Source organism: Molossus molossus, unplaced genomic scaffold (assembly GCF_014108415.1).
Source record: "Molossus molossus isolate mMolMol1 unplaced genomic scaffold, mMolMol1.p scaffold_m16_p_3, whole genome shotgun sequence".
NCBI lineage: Eukaryota > Metazoa > Chordata > Mammalia > Chiroptera > Molossidae > Molossus > Molossus molossus.
Window position 1 is genome coordinate 125103742 of NW_023425366.1, and position 13849 is coordinate 125117590.

Here is a 13849-nt window from a genome sequence, read left to right on the forward strand (position 1 = left end):
TCACGTCGATCTTTCTCTCTCTCTCCCTTACTCTCTCTCCCTCCCACTCTATCTGTACAAAAAATGGAAAAATATCCTCGGGTGAGGATAAAAAAAAAAAAAAAAAGAAGTACAAATTGGTTGTTATACTGACAAACTTCAAAGGGAAGGGGGGTAGAAGGGGTAAGGGGTGGGAAGAAATAAACCCAAGAGCTTATACGCATATATGCATAACCAGTGGACACTGACAATAGTGTGGGGAGTGCAGGAGGGGGGCGGGAGCGGGGAGGAGGGGTTCAGTAGGGGAAAAAGGAGTAATATCTGTAATACATTCAACAATAAAAATAAGTTTAAAAAAATAAAAATAAAAAGACAAAGAAAACACTGGATGTGGAAATTAAGCCATGAGGAGCTGTATTCTTGCTTTTCGTTACTGAGGCAGGCACGGAGCATTCTGGTGGAAGTTTGCAAAAATGTCTTCCTTCACACTGATTTGAAAAGATTATTAAATGTATTGTTTAATTATTTTTTTACATATAACTTTAATGGTTCTAAGCACCCAAATTCCAGGGGGGTATATGTGGGGTGGGGGACTTTTTTCCACCACCAAGCAATTCTTCAGCACCAGCTGGGTATTCTACAGTTCAGCTCAATTCCGACACCGTCTGCCTGGACACAGTGTCAGAGTCTGTAGGTTAAGGGCGCAGTCCTGCAGGAGTGCCCCACCCCACGTTAGGCGCTGACTGCAAGCCTCGGTCATACCACCTGTGCTTGTGGCTTACTGACCATAGACTGGAGGCGCCAATGACCCTCCCTCCTTGGATTTGGTTAATTTACTCCAACGGCTGACAGAACTTAGAAAAACATATTACTTTAGATGACCAGTTTAGGATAACTCAGGAACAGCCTCAGGGAAGACATGTAGGGCAAGGCGCGTGGAAAAGGCCTGGCTTCCGTGCCCCCTCTGAGTGCGCCAATCTCCACAAACCTGCCCGTGTTCACCAACCTGCAAGCTCTCTGCATGCCGGTCGATTGAGTTTTATGGAGGCTTCATGACACAGGCATGACTGATGCAATCATTAACCACTGGTGATTGCACTCAGCCTTTAGGCCCTACCCCCCAATAGGTGGAGAGTGGGATTGAAACTTCCAACTCTAATAACATGGTTGGCTCTATTTGACAAACAGCCCCCATCCTTGGGTGATTTCTAACGTCACCTCATTAACGTAACAAGAGATACATTTATTGCTCCTGTTCTGGAGCAAGGGCCTGCTGCCTGACACACTCTGGAGCCAACTGTGACAGCAGAGTTAGTATAACTAACTCCTTGCGTTTGAACCTCATTGTCTGAACACATAGAAGTCTGGACCCACAGCCAAGTGCTGGGCTGCCAGGCAAGGGAGGGACCCACAGGTGCAAGTGGTAAGGATGACTAGGCACCTCCACAGATGTTGCCAATATCCTGATTTGGGACTCAAGGACTAATCTCAGAGACCACAGCTTATCGAACAAGTGCAGATGAAGGGAGACACCTCCACACGGATAAAAGTGAAACTGAAGTGACACTTGCTATTCAGCCTCCTGCGAGTGATCTGTGCTGACAGCTCGAGTGTCTGGCTTGGTGGCCGTTGGTTATAAAGGGGCCTTGCTCTCTCGAGCTGGTTCGGCAGCCTCCCTCGCCCGATGTGGCCTCGCTGGACGCGGAGGCTTCCCTGACTCTGAGTGACCAGTGACCACAGCTCTGCGAACAGCCCGGCCTGGAGGACATTTGGGATGCTTGGATTTTCAGTTTGTTAACCCCAGGACTTGTGTGTGTTCTGATGTGTTTGTGGTTTGGATTAAACCTTCAGTAATAAAGGCTCAGTTGATGGCACAGTCACCTGTGTTGGCTCAATGCTGTTACTTGGAACCTAGAGGTTCCCAGTGACCACCTAGGGTCCTAACCTCAATCAGGCACCCCTGATACTATCTGGGGGTCAGAGCATTGAGTGGCTTATAGGAAAGACAATATGCATAGCCAGTGTGCTCGTGACACTAATGCTGTGGCATCGACTTTTGAGGAAAAGAAAAAAAGAAACTTTTATTGCTAAGTTGACCAGCAAGGACAGAGAAGCCGAGGCTCAAATCCAGGGTTCAGGCCCGTTGTCAGGGTTAAGGGGAACAGGCTAGGAGGGGAAGTGCTGGCAGGCAGGTTTTGAAGAGCTCTGGAACTTGGCCATTGATGGTTCACACTGGGTCTTTCTGGACAATGGACCCCGCGCTTCTGAACGGTTCTGGTGTTCCAGTTCCGGGAATGTCCTGGGCCTTTGGTTCCGTGATGGAGGTCAAGCTCTCTCCTTTTTGTAGGCTTGAGCGCCATGACTTGCAGTTTGGGTCTGTTGTCTCTGAAAAGCAACTCAGTATCTCGTTAGAAACGGGATAGGACCAGTTTTAGTTGGTTCTGCAGTTATACTTCTATGACTTAGGAAATTCCAAGAATTTTCAGAGCTCTGTGCCAGAACAGGACAAAGACAAAATACGTATTTCTTATTATAAATGATAGTACCACAAGCCTTAAAAATATTTAGTGAGATGGTGGTTCTCCTAAGGGTAGAACCCCAGTAAGTGCCCTGAGGGTGCCCAGGGTTGAGTCACATCTCTCACGACTGCTGGAGGAGCCGGTGTGGCACCTTCAGCACCTTCAGCACCGCCAGTGAAAAGACACTGTGTGGTTTTTGCAAGTAGTTGTTTATCTTTTTGCAATTTGCCCTTATTGTTCTTTAAAAAGGACTGGAAACAAAAGTCTTTTGCTGAGACAAGTGATAATACAGTGGAAGTAAAGGTCGAAATCTTTCCAGTTGCTGAAATCAGCAACGTTAGTTAGCCTTAAGCCTTGCTTGTGAAGGGAAGTACAAAATTAAAGATTATGTATGAAATGTGATATCATTCAAAATTGTGTCTATAAGCTCTGGCCAATTTGGCTCAGTGGTCAGAGCATCGGCCCACCGACCAATGAGTCGAGGGTTCGATTCCGGTTGCAAGTGTGGGAGGCAGCCAGTCGATGTGTCTCTTTCACATCCATGTTTCTCTCTCTCTCTCTTTCATTCTATCTGAGGATAAATAGAAAAATATCCTTGGGTGAGGATTAAAAATCACTTTATTAAGTGATTCATGAATCAAGCAGCATCCTGTCCAGCCAGGCGAAGGGTGCTTGGAGGGCTTGTACAAGATGGAAGCCTTTTTATAGGAAGAAGGATGGGGCAGGGCAGTTATTAGCAAAGGACAGGAGAGGATTATTTTTAGACCAGGACTTCTTTTGAGTGAAAGAGCAGGCAAGGGGGAGGATTGCCCTGGCTTCCTTTTGGGTGGACGGGGGAGGGTCCATGTGACAGACCACCTTTTCGGTGCTTGACCAGAAAATCCCAGACTGCTTCATTAAGACTCTGTTTCTGGGAGAAGTTGAAACTGCAATTAGATTAGGTATTTATTAAATCTAGGTTTGACATCATGGGCTTTTAGCGTGAGAGATGAGATTTGGAGACTGTGGTTTTCTCTTTAAGAGTTGTCTGCAGAAAGCAGGGAAGCCGGCCTCGAAGCCAGTCACTGCAGTCCTTGGCCCAGCCACCGAGGGCACCATCAGTGCCCCTTCCCAGCGTCTGATTCCTTCTGTCCGTTAAATATCAGCGCAACTTAACGGGGCTACATTTTTTGTTTAGAAAACTGTCTTATATTGTCTACACTTGACAGTTAACCTACATTTTAAGTGTTAGGGATTTTATCATATATTTCAACCTTCTAAGTCTACTCTTGGGCTTTTATATATTGGAACTTTTTTCATGTTGTTACAAAATATTTATGTTTAATTGTGTAATACTTAATGCACACAAAAAATTACAGGGGAAAAGTAGCAACTACCCTTCGCTGATTTAACAAATATTAAAATATTTAGTGCTAAATGTTAAATTTAAAAGAATGCTAGAAGTTTCCTCCCTACCCCACCAGAAGCGAGCACTTGTCTGTTTTCTATCTTTCTAGATTAGTTGCCCCTGTTCATATAAAAGGACTCATACATTCTGCATTCTGGTAACTGTCTTCTTTCATTTATGATATTGTTGAGGTTCATCCATGTTGTTCCATGTATCTGTTATTTACTGTTCCCTAGTAAGTCCATTGTATAACTTCACCAGTTTAGTTATCTGTTCTTCTCTTTCTTAATGGGGTCTGCTTTTAAAAACAGCACCCTCACCCATGTACCTCCTCCCTCCCCCACCCCTGCTACCTGAGGGACGGTTGCCCCTCTCCAGGCTCATATCCATGCAGTGGCCTCTGCAGCCACCTGTTCTACCACTTCTGCTCATGTCACCTGGTTTCTGAGGCTACCAGGATCGTACCGAGAGCCACCCCTGGGTACCACTGGGTCTGAAGGGCCGGGGGAGGGTGGTCTTCTGGGACAGCCAGGCCCTAGAGGGTGGTTGTGGGAGAGTATGGGTGATTTTCTCCAAGAGAGTCTTTGGCTTTTTGCCCACTTCTGCTGTATGGTTAACGGAGGACTTCCTCAATGTGCCTTTCTCTTCTCAGTGCGAGGGCCTGAGCAACTATTGTCACTGAGCAGCCCTCTGTGCCCCGTGGCTCGGCCCTCGGCCCTTCTCCGGTGCTGCTCAGTGATGGCCTTCGGAGCAGCGCTCTTCCTGGGCGGTGAGTGCCTCCGGCTGGGAGGCTGGGAGACCTGGTGGGGTCTCTCTGGGAAGGCCGCGGGGGCTGGCGGCAGCTCACACAGCTCTCAAAAGGGGCTGAAGGCAGGGGAGGAGGCCAGGTCCAGGCCCCTGGCAGGAGCGACGGCTGGGGGAGGGGCATGGCCTGAACAAAGGGGGTGGGAGGTGGGCTGGTGGATGTGCCCGGGCAGAGCTGAGCTGCCTCCGCACATGCCCTCCTGAGGGGCCCTGCTGTGGGCACTGTGTGGGGGAGAGAGTCAGCTCCAGCAAGCCGGACAGGAGGCTACAGAAGCAGGGAAGGGTGGGTACCACCTCCTGGGTCCTGGGATTCCCCCAAGTCCTGGTTTCAGGTTGGCTGTCCCACTGCTGCCAGAGGAGGCTTTGGGGGCTGACACCTGTCAGGGCCACATTCGTGTGTCATTTAAAATTAAGTTGTGTGTCACTTAAAGGTCGGATTTCACACAAAAATCCAGATGTGCAGCTTCTCCCGAGAAAGGGAAAAGGTCTGGCAGCTCCGGAGACGAGAGCCTGGTGGCGCTGCCCCTGTAGAAGGTCCACAGTGTCTAAGGGCCCATCGTTCTCCCACTAGACTCCCTGATGTCACCTGCTTGGCCGTGGGACACTTGACACTGAGACCCTTGATAGCTTGCTGTTATCAGATCAGAGGGGCTGCCTTCAGGCTCAGAAGCAGAATCATGCTTTGACAGGAAGACGTGGAACGTGAGGCTCCCTTGCATGTGGCCATAGTAGGGTCTCCGAAACCGGAGCATCTGGCCTCTTCCCGGAACCCCGGGTTGAGGTGTGCGGACCCTCCTGTCACTGTCCTGCCTGGTGCTTGGCTTCCACAGAGCTTCCCTCGGCCTGGGGTTGAAGCCGCGTCCTCAGTACAGAGAGAACTTGGAATTCTAGGAGGAATGGGGAGAAAAGGTGGTTGCTTGGGTGTGAGAGAGTAAGAAAAAGCCCTCGAAATGGTGGGGTTTTCTCCCAGGGTTCCAAGCTTAGCCGCCAGGGAAGAGACTGGTCAGTGAAGGGTCAGGGGAGAGGGCTGGACTCCCAGCTGGGTCAGCAACTGTGCAGTTCTGGTCATCGGCAAAGAGTCATCGGTCGCCTGCTAAGGCCAGGCACTGAGACGAGGCGGGTCCTTGCCCTCCTAGAGCCTGGCACCGAGGGAGAGGGCGAGGGAAACATACATTTCAGAGTCAACCACAGAACTCCGAGTGTGCTCTCCAATCTGGCCTTAAGGTCTCTGTTTATGAGGAGATGAAGTAGGACAGTCTTTAAATGGGGGCCATATGCCCTGGTTTGCCTGGGGCAGTCCCAGTGCCCCTGGTGTAACTATTAGTGGCGTCCCTGTCACTCTCAGAAGGTCCCCATTTGGACAGTAAACTGTGCGGTCACTTTACCTTTAAAAGACAGTCCTGATCCAACAACCAGGAGGTGACAGGTCTAATTTCAGATTATGGGTGTCCTTTGAAGTGCCCTTGAAGGGACACTTCTCTAGGTTGTATTTTGCATTGTGCTTTGATTGTTTTTGAGGGAGGGACAGAGACAGGAACCACCCAGCTGGCAAATCAGGAAACAAAGAAGAGGGGAAACCAAGGCTGGAGGAGTGTGGGCATCAAGACTCCAAGAAGTTAGGGGTCCGGAGGAGTGAGGCTTCTCTGACTGTCCTTCCCACCCACCTCCCCATATTCCTCAGCTCTGGCTTCTTGTCATGGATTCAACTTGGATGTGGCAGAGCCCATGGTCTTCCAAGGGGACGGAGCTGGCTTTGGGCAGAACGTGGCCCAGTTCGGCAGATCTCGGTAGGCCCCGCCCACTCTCCCCGCCTCCTCCCCTCCTCCTCCAGGCAGGTGGCTGCATGCTGCATGCCCAGGTGTCCTGGAGGAAAAGCAGCACAGGCGAGAAGCCTGTCCATGACTCTTTCGAGGCCCCAACATCACTACTAACTATTCGATATCCCACAAAGGGCCACAAACTCTGGGCAAGACATGGCCTTGGGAGAGAGGCCTTGAGTCTGCCCTCAGGGCTGGCCTTATGGCATGTGACCAGTGCAGCTGCCTCTGCACTTGGGCCCCCGCACTTGGAGTACTGTACTGCAGTCTCCTCCTGAAATCATTAGTAATTTCCTGTTTGCATTTGTGTTTTGTAAGTAAAGATCGATGGGCCAGTGGAGAAACAATGGGGCTTTGGAGCCTTGGCTCACAAGTGGCCCAGCCTCTCACAGCCCCTGGGGAAGGGGTCTCAGCTCTGCTTCCCCAGCCCTGCCTATGACTGCTGCTGACCTGGGCCCCTGGCACGCACTGGGCAAGGTCATGATGGGCTGTGCCCAGACTGCCCAGTCCTTTGAGGATCTGCGCCAGCCCCGTGAGTATCCCTGTGCCTGAGAGAGTGTGAAACTACATAGCAAACAGAAAATACTGGACAGGCAGAGAGGAGAGACCACACAAAAAAGGGAAAACACTTTTTTTTTCAAGAACAAGAGGCCTCAGATTTAAATTTTGCATTAGGACCAGCAAATTTTGTACCTGGACGGAGACCCAAGGAGTTGAAGTCATGATGTTAATGCAAGCATACCGGAGTCTGGGGCATTTGGTTATTATATCTAAGTGTGTTCTCCCATCTGGACCTCAGGGTCTCTGTATAGTGAAAAGATGAAGGGAGAGATCAGATCCAGGGGGATTTTAGGGAGGCTCCTGGTGGCGTCGGCAAGGAGCCGAGAGCATGGGGACATTCAGTTGGCCAAGAACGTACAGAAGTCACTGAGTTCTAAATGCCCTTCCCCCCTTCCTCACCCAGTTGGCAGGCTGGGGACATAAAAGTGAGTGCCAGGCACCAAAGTTTTGTTTTTTCTTTGCTTGCTTTGAAATACAGCACAGCCTGAAAACAGGAATCCAAAAGGTCCAGCTCAAGGACCTTTGCATGTGTGTGTACCCGGGAACCACCACACTCCAGGTCAACATGGAGAACTTCTCCGGCTCCCCCCACCCCCGAGCCCCCTGGGCCCCTGGGCCCCGATCTCAACACCCAACAAATCCGGAGGCAGCCCCTGCCCCACTTCCATTACCATTATCTTGTGCTCAGGCCCTCTGTCTAAAAAATATGAAACTACTGATTGGCCACTGTTCACCAGTATTTCCAACAAAGTAAATAGTACATATTGGATGATATTCTGATTGTTTCAAGGTCATTGTTTTTCCTGGTTTCTGCTGAATTGTAGCCCAAACACTAAAAAGATTGAGACTGCATGGAAGGAATGAGTTGGGATAAAGAAAACCACGCAGAACAATAGTTTAAGACTAAAAGTTTGTTCATACATTTATACCAGCAGGTCCCAAACTGCTACACGTCTAGCCGTCTGTTAAGGTTTTCTTAGACACACCGGGGCTTCAGCGTTCCTTAAAGCAGCATTCTCAACCTGTGGGTCGCGACCCCTTTGGGGCCCGAACGACCCTTTCACAGGGGTCGCCTAAGACATAACAGTAGCAAAATTACAGTTACGAAGTAGCAACAAAAATTTTATGGTATAGAAATGGATTCTGATAGAGCTGTTTTAAACTTTCCAATTTAAATTGTTTTTATTATATTTTGTCTAATTCATTATAGAATCATCTGTTTGTTTTGAAAGCTTACAACTTCAGAAGATTTTCCCATTTACCTTGAGGTGATCTATTTCTTGGGTGGTTAAAAATGATGGTACCCCATAAACAAAATGTTCTTACCCACAGTGGGGAAATGCTGTTTTTGTTTTGAATAGTTTTATTTTTGGTGAATGTTAAAAAAAACCCAACCCAAACCATTTGTGTACATAAATACACATCTAGTCATACACACACACACACACACACACACACACACACACACAGCCCCACATGGTCCTTCACATTTGTGGGTTAAATTCAGGCCCTGGTCTTTGAATAGCCTCCCAAGTGCCAAATGTCAAGAGCAAAGTTTCACTTCTCACTCACACGCCTGTGTCCCCACCCTCCTGAGACTGGATGTCACGGTTGTGCCCGCAGAGTCGTGGTGGGAGCCCCCCTGGAGGTGGCGGTGGCCAACCACACAGGACGGCTGTACAGCTGCGAGGCGGCCACTGGCCTGTGCCAGCCCATCGCACTGCGCAGTGAGTGATTCGGCCCGGAACCCGGCCCTCAGCTCTCCTACACCCAGGCTCCCCCTCAGCCTCCAGCCCAGATTCTCCCCCAACATGAGCGTGTGCCTGTGAGTGTGACCACATGTGTCCGCCCTCTCAGTCCCCCCAGAGGCCGTGAACATGTCCCTGGGCCTGTCCCTAGCGGTCTCCATCAACCGCTCCTGGCTGTTGGTGAGTGTCCCTATGTCACAGGAGGGTCAAGAGGGGCAGGGGCCAGAGGAGACTGGGGCCGGGGAGAAGAGGGGCATGTTCTGGGGGTCCCCTTGCCTACGCAGGCCTCTGCACCCAGGCCTGCGGCCCCACCATGCACAGAATCTGTGGGGAGAACATGTATGTAGAAGGTTCCTGCCTCCTGTTGGGCTCCCAGCTGCAGATCATTCGGAGAGTCCCCGCTGCCCAGCCAGGTAGGTCGCTGAGAGATAGAAGTAGGGCACCTGAGGGGTCTGAGCCTGCCAAGGGGGGGCTGGATTTCCTAGTCCTTAGGGCGCAGGAGGGCAGTGATCTTGCGTTTCTCCCGAGCACCTGCTGGTTGAGTTGGCGGAATCTCTCCTCGGTGCTGTGTCGCCCGGTCCCCCTGCACCCTGGAAGCAGCACAGGATGTGGGGCACTGGCGTAGGTGACAACTGGGTCTTGCGGAGAGGCCACAACCCCACACACGAGTGTGGGGACAATCTGAAATGTCTCATTAGTTACGTGCTCATGGCTTTCCATTGCAGTGTGGACTCCACAGGGCAGGGAGGGGTCTTTTCAAAGCTCTGGTCTTATACCACGTTTCCCTGGAACAGACTCGGAGGCTTATTTGAGAATGTTCTGGGGAGCGATACCTGTGGGAGTGTGAGGAAAGCAGGACACAGTAGAGGGAGAGGGTGGGCTGCAAAGCCGTCGGAACACAGGCTCAGCCTGGAGCTTGGAGCGTGGAGCATGGAGCATGGAGCTTGGAGCGTGGAGCTTGGAGCATGGCTGGATACAAGTGCCCAGGAGCAGGAGCTGTAACTGGGCCAAGCAGCTCCCTTTTTGACTGGGATAATTCCTGGGAGGACTCAACTGGGAGCCATGAACAGCCAGTTCCCTGGAGCTGGAATGAACGCTTCCGTCCTGATAGGGATCAGGTCCTGGTGGCGCCCCAGCATCCACAAGGGTGTCCTTCTCTGAGTCTAGAACAATGCCTGGCATATGGTGCTGATGGTGGTAACAGCTACCCTGTATTGGGGGGACATCCTGTCTTAAACACTTTGTGTACACATTAATTCTTTTCGTCCTTGCAATAATCCCATGTAGTAGGCACTATTATTATCCCCATTTTACAGACGGGGAAAACTGAAGCCCGGTGAAATTACATAACTTGCCTGAATTCACCACTAGCCAGTGATGGAGCTGGCTTGAGCCCAGGCAGATGGCTCTAGAATGCACACTCTGAACCACTTTGTTATCCTCTATGGCATCCTTGGAGTGTCCTCTACTTCCTCCCCCTTTTCAGGCCTTGTGGGAAGAGGGAAGCAACAGGTTTGGGTCTCCTCTGAGTGTGTGTGGTGGTGGTGATGGTGGGGGGACCAGGCAGGAATTGATTCCTGTGCCAAGAACAAGCCCCTGGCTCTGTGGAGTGGGAAGGTTTTCTGGGTCCCAGGAGACGGTGGGACCCACTCACGTATCTCCGACTCTTCCCTCCCTCTCTGCAGAGTGTCCAAATCAAGAGATGGACATAGTCTTCCTGATCGATGGCTCTGGCAGCATTGATCAAAGTGACTTCCAGCAGATGAAGGACTTTGTCAGAGCTGTGATGGGCCACTTTGAGGGCACCAACACCCTGGTGAAGATTGGGTCCCCTGGGCCTGGGGACTGGGATGGGGAAGGGTCTGCCTAGGAAGACAGCCTAGGAGGGGGGCATGGCATCGCTGGGGTTGTGGGTTCAGTGGACCTGTGCCATAATGAGGCAAGGGTCCAGGGTCAAGGTACGGTCCCAGCGCAGGGCCCTGACCCTCGGAGGTACCCCATTGCATTTAATAGGTTCCCACATGCCTCAGAAATATATGATATGTTTGCTGTTTAAAAGCATTGAAAAAATAGTAAAATAATTTTGCTATGAAATTTGACTGAAGGTAACTTGGCAAATAATTGTTGACTCTCTATGTTTTCCATGTAACTCATGACTTCATCTCATTATTTAATTTCCCAGTAATTCATGTATTATGTACAAGTTCTTGAGAAGTGAGGAAACATAGCCTACAAATTGATTTCATGTGCTATAACTTTTTAAAATTTAAGTTGAACAAATACTGTGGTTGGCAAGGTTATTCTTCAGAAACTATGGGAGAAGCACCCTTTGATTTAGACTTTCGGGGTTTCTTTTTGGGTCATTTTCTCTTCTTCTGGGTTTCAATGTGTATTTACTGGGCCTCAAAAACACATAGACCATGGTTTGTAATTCCACAATTATTCCAAAATAAAAAGCTTACTAAACACAAAATGACAACCAGGGCCTCCCCTTGGCTTCCACAGTTCTCCCTGATGCAGTACTCGAACCTCCTGGAGACCCACTTCACCTTCTCCAAATTCCAGACCAGCCAGAGCCCGCAGAGGCTGGTGGACCCCATCGTCCAGCTGAGAGGACAGACTTTTACAGCCACGGGTATCCTGACAGTGGTGTAAGCTCGCCCCGCTGTCTGCGGGGTCCCTGCCCCTCTGCTCCCTCTGCTCCAGGTGGGTGAGGAGGGGGCTCTGGGGAAGGGGCTGCAGGCAGAGTCCTCTCTGGGGTGCTTCTGTCCTTCTTGTTCACTGTATCCCCCCTGATACAGGACAGGACTCCTCTGCCCCATTTCCCCTCTTTGATGGCCTTAAATTGGAGCCCACCTGGGGCAGCTAGCTTTGGTTCAGACACATCTGGGTTCCCATGCCAGCTCCCCACTTGTTATCTGGGCAACCCCAGGAGTTACTGGCTCTTTCTGTGTCAGTAAATTGTCAAATGAGGATAGACTTACCACTTGTTTGTAGGAGTAAATGAGACAGTGTGTGAGGTGCTTCCGCACGGAGCGCGCTGGACAGTGACCGGGCGATTCAGAGAACCGCACCCTCTCTGCCTCCCTGGCGGGACTCGGAAGCGTTGCCAAGTGTCTTCTCTGTGTCCTTCTCCCTGCTCACACCCCCATCCCCTCCTTCCTTGTCCACGCGTGCCCTCTTCAGTAATGGGTGCTTATTTTTTATTTTTTATCTTTTGATGTTATTTGATTTTTATTGAAAACCAGAATATGTGATGCAGTTCAAATCCCAAGCATGACTGAAAATGTGCTCACAGTGATAACAAACAGCCGCATCAATGTAACTGGCTGCTCCTTCCGCGCCTGCTCAGCAGGGGTGCCGGGAGCCCGAAGAAAACGGCTTAGGTGGTGAGGCCGAGCAGAAGCTGTTGTTCTTGTGGGAAACAGCTGGGCCGAGTGTCTGCGACCCTTTCCTTCCTGCACCCTCCTGGGTGCTGCCCTGGGGTTGGTGCTGGAGGACAGCGGAACAAGGCTTCTTCTGCCACATGCGTCCTCTCTGCTCCTGGGTGGCCCTTCTGCCTCGGACACTGGCCTTTTGGGACTGGACAGCTGCGAGAAAAGCCTCTGTCCCTTGAGTTAGGCTTCTCTCGTGGTGGTGGCCCTTCCTACTCTGCAGCTCCTTCCAGCGGTGGCCGATGCCGTGGTTCTCGTCAATGCCGACCTGCTCCCCGTCACCCAGAACAGTGGCCTCCCCGCTCCCCAGAGCCAAGCCCGTCTCAGGGCTGACTCATTCCTCCTGCCACTGACTGGGACTTGGGGGGCAGGGGAGTGGGTGGTTTGTTTTTTTTTACAAGTTTTATTGCAAAAAAGACAAAATGGCAATGGCAATAACATTAAGGAAATATTGGGGGACCTACAGTACCTCTAGCCAAATACCTCACTGTATTTTATTTATTTATTTTTTATCCTCACCCAAGGATATGTTTAGTGATTTTTTTTTAGAGAGAGAGAGAGACAGCGATGTGAGAGAAACATCAATGTGTTGTCTCCTGTATGGGCCCTCACTGGGAATCACGACCACAACTTGGGTATGTGCTCTGACTGGGAATAGAACCCACGACCTTTTTGGTGTACAGGACGATGCTCCAAACAACTGAGCCACCCGGCCAGTGCACCTCACAGTGTTTTAACCACAAGAGGGAAGAAGTACGAGTGAATCAATGAATCCCACCTGCGAAGCAGCATTGTTTCCACCCTTGTCTTTATGCAGACACATTTCATGTAGTTGCCTCGCCATCAGGGTAGAAGCTATTTATTTTTATTTTTATTTTTTTTATGAATTTTTATTTATTTTTTTGTTACAGATATTTTACCTTTTTACCCCATTGGCACCCCCCCCCCCACCCTGTCCCCGGCTTAGTTGTCCATGTCCATTGGTCATGCATACATGCATATAAGTTCTGTGGTTTATCTCTTCCCACCCCCCCACCCCCCATCCCCTCTTCTGAGGGATGTCAGTCTGTGCCCTACTTCCATGTGTCTGGGTCTACTGTATTCCTCAGACTGTTATGTTCATTATATTCCGTATATAAGTGAGATCATGTGGTATCTGTCTTTTTCTGCTTGGCTTCTTTCACTTAGGATAATACTTTCCAGGTCCCTCCATGTTGTCTCAAAGGATAAGAGATCTTTCTTTCTTACCGCTGCATAGTACTCCTTTGTGTATATGTACCACAGCTTTTTTATCCATTCGTCTACTGGTGGACACTTGGGCTGTTTCCAGATCTTAGCTATTGTAAATAGTGCTGCTGTGAACATGGGGGTACATATATTCTTTCTGATTGGTGTTTCAGGCTTCTTACGGCATATTCCCAGCAGTGGGATCACTGGGTCAAATGGAAGTTCAATTTTTAATTTTTTGAGGTAGCACCATATTGTTTTCCATAGCGGCTGCACCAGTCTGCATTCCCACCAGCAGTGTACTAGAGTCCCCTTTTCTCCACACCCTCGCCAACACTTGTTGTTTGATGATTTGTTGATGGCGGCCATTCTG

The 13849-nt window shown here is 50.1% G+C and overlaps 1 protein-coding gene across 1 annotated transcript in view; it reads left to right on the top strand.

Annotated features, from left to right (window-relative positions):
• Window positions 1-4587: 4587 nt before the first annotated feature.
• The window catches only part of ITGAD (integrin subunit alpha D), a 35758-nt gene continuing 26496 nt past the window's right edge, over window positions 4588-13849 (top strand). Inside the window, exons 1-7 of the mRNA XM_036278619.1 lie at window positions 4588-4654; window positions 6371-6476; window positions 8691-8794; window positions 8925-8995; window positions 9114-9228; window positions 10501-10631; window positions 11321-11466. Of these exons, the coding sequence (XP_036134512.1) occupies window positions 4624-4654; window positions 6371-6476; window positions 8691-8794; window positions 8925-8995; window positions 9114-9228; window positions 10501-10631; window positions 11321-11466 (704 nt within the window). The 5' untranslated portion in view covers window positions 4588-4623. The remainder of the gene's footprint in view (window positions 4655-6370; window positions 6477-8690; window positions 8795-8924; window positions 8996-9113; window positions 9229-10500; window positions 10632-11320; window positions 11467-13849) is intronic.